This window comes from Portunus trituberculatus, chromosome 21 (assembly GCF_017591435.1).
Source record: "Portunus trituberculatus isolate SZX2019 chromosome 21, ASM1759143v1, whole genome shotgun sequence".
NCBI classification, from domain to species: domain Eukaryota; kingdom Metazoa; phylum Arthropoda; class Malacostraca; order Decapoda; family Portunidae; genus Portunus; species Portunus trituberculatus.
In genome coordinates, this window is record NC_059275.1 from 7969985 (window position 1) to 7977484 (window position 7500).

Genomic DNA, 7500 nt, shown 5'->3' on the forward strand with positions numbered 1-7500 from the left:
TACATTTTTTTATTTTTAGATCATTATCGCTCTTAAAATATATTCTCCGTCTTCTACAAGCAAGTTTTTTTTTCTCTCTATTGCGTTTTTATCTCTTAGTGTAGCTTTCGATAACTGATAACTGTGCATTACCTACCTAAACAACCTTGTATTTTGTATTATAACATTTAGTATCACTTTAAAATTGCATCCTTTACTGAACAAATTGAATAACTAATCCTCGTGTGTGTGTGTGTGTGTGTGTGTGTGTGTGTGTGTGTGTGTGTGTGTGTGTGTGTGTGTGTGTCCGGCCAAGAGTCAGTGTCCGTTCGGTCCAGCGTGTGCCTAGTCTTGTATTTACTTTATCAACGTGGCGTTACAGGCGTCAGTGGGTCAGGGTGAACCTCTCGGCGTGGACATCACAGTAAGACAACCATTGCTTAGGCGAGACTGAATACCCGTGCTCAGAAACGCTATACTCTCTTACCACGACAATTTTTAAAGGCCACAGAGATGATCAGCCGGGTAAAAACCCGGCTGATCATCTCTGTGGCCTTTCTCTAGTTAATAATGCAGAATGCTTTTTAATCTGTCCATCAAAACGTAAAAATATCCTTAGAATTCCGCGTACTTAAACTAGAGTCTTTTAAAAGTAATGAAGGGCAGTTCATGTGTTGGTGTTTTGGAATATAAGAACATAAGAAAAAAGGGAAGCTGCAAGAGGCCACCAGGCCTATACGAGGCAGTCCCTGTGTGCTTAAGCTGCCTAGTTCCATCTATTTTCTCCATCCATGAACTTATTTAACCTTCTTTTAAAGCTCCCTATTGACTCAGCTCTGACTATATGACCACTGAGACCGTTCCGCTCATCAACTACTCTGTTTGAAAACCAGTTTCTTCCCATTTCTTTCCTAAACCTGAATTTTCAAGTTTAAACCCATTATTTCTGGTTCTGTCCCCGCTACTGATCCTAAGAACTACATTCATGTCCCCTTTGTTAAAACCCTTATACCACTTAAATTCTTCTATCAGGTCTCCTCTTAACCTTCGTCTCTCTAGAGAATGCAAATTGAGTTTATTTTCAGTCTATGGTGTCTGAGAGATGACGAGCTGGAAATGGTATCCTCTGAACCTTTGACAGCTGAAGTATTGTGCGCATTAAGTCAGGAGGAGGAGGAGGAGGAGGAGGATGTTGTCAGTCAATATTCTAGACATTTTGCTACATTTCTAAGACACACTTGCACTGCTTCCAATATATTCTACTTGAAGAAAGAAGGAGGAGGAGGAGGAGGAGGAGGAGGAGGAGAAGTAAGAGAAGGTTCCTAGTCAATACTCCAATACATCTTTGTGACACATCTCCATTACTTCTAATATATTCTGCTTAGAGTAAGACGAGTATTTAAGCGAGTTATTTTATGATTTTAGTGGCAGATTAATTTGATTTCTGCATTGCTAATAAGAGGAACAGCCGTGAGAATCTGGCTAATATCCTCTGTGGCCTTGGAAAATTGCCCCTGTGAAGCGACAAAGCGTCCTCCTCCCCCTCCCCTTCGTATCTCTCTCTCTCTCTCTCTCTCTCTCTCTCTCTCTCTCTCTCTCTCAATTCTTCTCTCTCTCTCTCTCTTCTCTCTCTCTCTCTCTCTCTCTCTCTCTTCTTTTTACTATTTTGTTGCTTCCTTAAATATTTTTTTCGATAATTCAGCAGAGACCAACAATTCTCTCTCTCTCTCTCTCTCTCTCTCTCTCTCTCTCTCTCTCTCTCTCTCTCTCTCTCTCTCTCTCTCTCTCTCTCTCTCTCTCTCTCTCTCTCTCTCTCTCTCTCTCTCTCTCTCTCTCTCTCTCTCTCTCTCTCTCTCTCTCTCTCTCAGGTCAATAGGGAAAGCGAGCCATTATGGAGAGAAGTGGAATGAGGTTGGAGATAAAAAAGTTTTTCTCTCGATAACCTGAGGAGTAAAATAGTAAAGATTTTATCAGTAAACCAACCAACCAATCCGGGTATTATTCTCTCTCTCTCTCTCTCTCTCTCTCTCTCTCTCTCTCTCTCTCTCTCTCTCTCTCTCTCTCTCTCTCTCTCTCTCTCTCTCTCTCTCTCTCTCTCTCTCTCTCTCTCTCTCTCTCTCTCTCTCTCTTTAGCAACAAAGCACAATGAGACGCAACCCACAATGCAACATTTAAAACTTGACAAATCCGATCGTAATCTTCTTGAAACATATATATATATATATATATATATATATATATATATATATATATATATATATATATATATATATATATATATATATATATATATATATATATATATATATATACATATATATATACACACACACACACACACACACACACACACACACACACACACACACACACACACACACACACACACACACACACACACACACACACACACACACACACACACACACACACACACACACACACACACACACACACACACACACACACACACACACACACACACACACACACACACACACACACACACACACACACACACACACACACACACACACACACACACACACACACACACACACACACACACACACACACACACACACACACACAAATAACAATAAAACTAGAAAAGAAGCAAGCTCACCATCCCTTTCACCTGAGCAATGTTAACAGGGACACTTCTGCCTCTTTTAAACCCTGCCCTGACTCGTCCCCCGCCTATAAATGCACTATAAAACCACAGCCACACGATAGGAGGCGCGCTATCGCTGTTACCTCACCGTTTAAGGACGAACAATGGGGTTTATCGGCGTTGGAGAGGCTGCGTCCGGTGGCGGCGCGGACAGCAGCCCGGCGTGACGCGAGACGAGCGCTGACAAGAGGCGGGAGTGTATACCGTTTGCTGTGTATTAGTGAGTGTTTGTGTCGGGCGATTTATTGACGGGTTATTGAGAGGTTTGTGTTGATTTTCCGCGATTTCTTGGGCTATTTTTAGAGATTTATTTGGTAAAAGAAGGGAGGGGATTAAAAGGCGCTGAGTTTGCTGTTAGGAAGAATTGGCTGGGTTGTTACGTATTTTGATTGGTGATTTCTTGCGGTATTTATGGCTATGTTAAGTATTGTGAGTGAAGGATTGAAGGAAGATGAAGGAAAGATAGAGAGTAGAGAGGAAGAAGGAGAGGGGAAGCTTTTTAGAAGGTGTTTTGTCAGTATTTGGAGTGAAAGATTAAAAGGAAGAGAAAGAAAGTCGAGAAGAGGAAAGAAAGAGAGATGTATTTACATGTTTTGTCATGTTCTCTCTTTCTCCAAACTATTTACGGAAAATGCAAGTGAAGGAAGAAAAGTGAGAGAGTGAGACTGGGGCTGAAGGAGAGGTATGTGGAGATGACAGGGAAGAAGGAAGAGGGAGAAGAGGAAGAGAAGAAGATATTGGTAGTATTGCATCATCTTCACTTAGACTTCCCCATCTATTGAAGGTGAATCTCTCAATCTTCTCGTGTCTTCCGGCGTGGCGCAACGACCTTGTGTGTGTGTGTGTGTGTGTGTGTGTGTGTGTGTGTGTGTGTGTGTGTGTGTGTGTGTGTGTGTGTGTGTGTGTGTAGATGAATGGCTGTATGTGTTTCCTGTTACCGCTTATCAACTTTTTTTCCTCCTTCAGTAACTTTACATGGATGAATTAAAATATTTCCACTTTTTTCTCTTTTCACTTGTTTTCTTTTTTCAATGTTCCAGGATCTTCAGAATATTCATAACCTTAGCTAATCTATCAATTAACTTCTAATACACACAACAAATCCCATAAAAGATTAAAATCCCACCCCTTTCATACGATAGCTAATCCCAATCAGGTTTACGAACGAACGCAACTGTTGACTCATTTAACCATGTTCTGAACTCGTTACCCTGTTATTAATCTTTTAAAATTCCTCCTGAAATCCATAACTACACTTATCTTTTAGCTCCCTTATTATCATGACGCGCTCTTGTACGTCTGCGGCGGCGACGGTTGTGACAGGGGACAGTGGCGGCGGCGGCAGTGGTGGTGGTAGCGGGGGCGTCAGTCGCGATAACGTTCTAAGAAGCCGCCACGTCCCTGATATATAAAAGTAAAGGAATCCCAGGGCACCTTTCAGTCATGCCCTGAACACGCCAGGCTGCGCACCTCAACTCTTTGTTCCCCATTCTCAAACAATTCAGCACTGCACCTCTACTACATTCCAAAGGCTCTGATTGAAGTGACACGGGTTTTCAAGGGTGTTTTTATGACTCCAGCGAAGGATTAACACAATTTCTACACTGCTGGCAGGAGAAACACGCATGAAAACCGTGGCCTTTGAAAATAGCTGTGGTGAGATAAAGAGAGAGAGAGGAAGAAAGATCAAAGCGTTTCTGAATACGGGCCTTTAATCTTTGGTGCCTTGTTGTTATTGCCGAGCGGGTCACGCCTCCCACACTCTCAAGGCCACGCGGGTAGCTAAGTGTGCGGCGCGGGGCTGACCAGTGCGAGAGAGAAAAAAAATTGGTGACCGCTCTCAACTTCCACCCACACAAGCACTTTCGGCAGACGTTCTCACACGCACACACGCACGCACAGTCTCACAGGCGACACGACAGGACGCCAGGAGTGATTGAGAGGTCTCGAGTTTCCTCCCGGGCTGATAAGACGAGGGAGCGAAGGAGAGACGAGGGAGAAGGGAGAAGTGACGAGGGAGAGGAGGGGAGTGTGGTGAGGTGAAGAAACTGAGGCTGCAAGGCCGAATACCGCAACCGTTTGACCTCCACCTAACCAGCACTACCACCACTACTACACCACTACTACTACTAACTAATACTATTTCGCCGCGTCAAAGTTCTCGCCTTAGGGACGCCATGTGCACCTCACCAGGACTCCCTCACCACCACCACCACCACCACCACCACTTGCCTCGTCGACCAACGGACCTGTAATGCCTGAAAAGTAGGTCGCTGTTTAGCCCTGCACCGTGACTCAGTCCTTGCCTCGGCCACACCGCAGGCCAATTTGTCTCTCTGTCCTTGCTGTGTGTGTGTGTGTGTGTGTGTGTGTGTGTGTGTGTGTGTGTGTGTGTGTGTGTGTGTGTGTGTGTGTGTGTGTGTGTGTTGTGAGGTTAAATCATGGCTTACTTCTTTCGCTTAGTTCGTGTATTTACATTGACAATTTTGATCTTTGTATACGAAGTCATTTTTTCCCTCCCTTTGCTGTTTTTTTCCCCTAGTCACGTGCATCTTTACGTAAAACATCGTAATCCGTACTTCCATTGTGCGCGTTTTGTGTATCAACTACATTCGCGTTGTTAACAAAACCATGAGACTGAATTGCATTGTTATTCCTCTTTCACTATTGACTTCACCACTTTTTTCTGATCCGTGCGTCACAGATCACGTATTGTGCACCACTTCTGCCTGGGTTTTGTGCATGCATCACCCTTTGTCCTCTGGGGGGTGACGGCTTAGGCTCACAGTGGGGAGAGCTGCGGGTGCGGGTGGGATGGGAGGAAAAGGCTAGCGATGCGGGCGTGGGAGATATGATTTTAGTAGGAGGAGGTGGAGGAGGCAGTGGTGGTGGTGGTGGTAGTGATGTTAGTAATGGTGATAAAGAGTAGATGAAGAGATGTGGAAAAAAGATACCCCAGTGTGGATGAAGTGATGGGAAGATATTGGTGGAAAGACAGTGTGGAAGGAAGATAAGTAGAGAAATGTGGAGGTGGTGGTGGTGGTGGTGGTGGTGGTGGCTTCTTGTAGCTTCCCTTCCTTTCTTACGTTTTTAATTTCTAGATGATGAAAAGTTATTAATGAAAAAGGAAAACAACAAAGTGTGGAAGAAACAATAGTGTGTGTGTGTGTGTGTGTGTGTGTGTGTGTGTGTGTGTGTGTGTGTGTGTGTGTGTGTGTGTGTGTGTGTGTGTGTGTGTGTGTGTGTGTGTGTGTGTGTGTGTGTGTGTGTGTGTGTGTGTGTGTGTGTGTGTGTGTGTGTGTGTGTGTGTGTGTGTGTGTGTGTGTGTGTGTGTGTGTGTGTGTGTGTTAGTAACTGCGTTGGAGATGATTTATAACCAGTAAAACATATGATGCATTCAACTCAAACACATAACACTTTGGCACTTTCCGTTGAGCTAAGCGTTTAAGTGTGTGTCTGTGTGTGTGTGTGTGTGTGTGTGTGTGTGTGTGTGTGTGTGTGTGTGTGTGTGTGTGTGTGTGTGTGTGTGGGTGGGTGGGTGGGTGGGTGGGTGGGTAGATGGCTGTGGAATTCGCCAATAACATTGGGGACGAAAGACTACCATTTGGATGACGTCAAGGCGTTGGTCGGCCTCACACATTACACCAGCGAGTCCGGCGGTCAGTGTGGCTGTCTTGTGTTACTGTGGCAGGCTGGCGCTCTCTCTCTCTCTCTCTCTCTCTCTCTCTCTGTCTGTCTGTCTGTCTGTCTGTCTGGTTGGCTGGTTGTCTGTCTGTCTGTCTGTCTGTCTGTCTGTCTGTCTGCCTGTTTTTACGTACTCTCTTCTTATTCTTGTTGTTTTTATTCTTTTTCCACCTCTCAAACTTTTCCTCCTTCTCCTCTCTCTCTCTCTCTCTCTCTCTCTCTCTCTCTCTCTCTCTCTCTCTCTCTCTCTCTCTCTCTCTCTCTCTCTCTCTCTCTCTCTCTCTCTCTCTCTCTCTCTCTCTCTCTCTCTCTCTCTCTCTCTCTGTACACAACCCACTCTTTCTTTCAGGCCTTTCTTTAAACAATATCCCTCCCCTGAAGGAATGTATGGCGCCGTTGCAAGGGAAGACAGCGAGACCAGATGAGCGAGAGAGAGAGAGAAATGGACGAATAGACAAGAAGTGGTAAAGATGGTCAGATATCAACAATAACGATAGGGAAGTATTGTTACCTACAGACGTATCAAGATTGAGTAACGATTAGATGTTGAGAGGAAGAGGATGGGACTAAAACGTGATAGAGGGAGGTGGATGAGTAGGTAGACATGAAGAGTTAAGATGAGAGGTATTGTTAACTACAGAAAAAAATGATTAGGTTATGATTAGATTGGGATTATAAGAAAACGAGAGGTTAGGTAAAGTTGTGGTCTGTTAGTTTGGGTTAGGTTAGGTTAAGTTAGGTTAGGTCAGGTTAGAAGATAAGGTAAGGAAGTCAGGTCAGGTTAGGTTAGGTTAGAAGATAAGATAAGTTTAGCTTAAGTTAGGTTAGGTTAGATTGGATTAGCTTTGGTTAGGATAGGTTAGATTAGATTAGATATGAAATACAATAAGGTATGGAAATAGATGCGTAGAGAAAATAAACATAACACATACAACATCCTAATTGAAGATGGCTATATTGTTGGTAGATAGAGCAGATAGGGGACGTAGAGCTATAGATGTAGATAGATAACGTAAAACAAGGTACGGGAATAGATGCTAAGAGAAAGTAGGCATAACAAACAAAAAATCTAACTTGTGATGGTTATATGGGTAGCAGATAAGAGTAGATAGGGTGTATGGGTAATGTAGAACTGTAGATGTAGATAGGCAAAGCAGGACAAT

At 43.9% G+C, this 7500-nt stretch overlaps 1 protein-coding gene across 2 annotated transcripts in view; it reads left to right on the forward strand.

Annotated features, from left to right (window-relative positions):
* LOC123506972 overlaps positions 1-7500 on the forward strand; it is a 66892-nt gene that overhangs the window by 35528 nt on the left and 23864 nt on the right. Inside the window, exon 1 of one of the 2 annotated variants that reach the window (XM_045259435.1) lies at positions 3564-4918. The exons of the other annotated variant lie outside the window; for it this stretch is intronic. Within the exon in view, the coding sequence (XP_045115370.1) occupies positions 4908-4918 (11 nt within the window). The 5' untranslated portion in view covers positions 3564-4907. Of the gene's footprint in view, positions 1-3563; positions 4919-7500 lie in introns of those variants that run through there. 2 annotated transcript variants of the gene reach the window in all.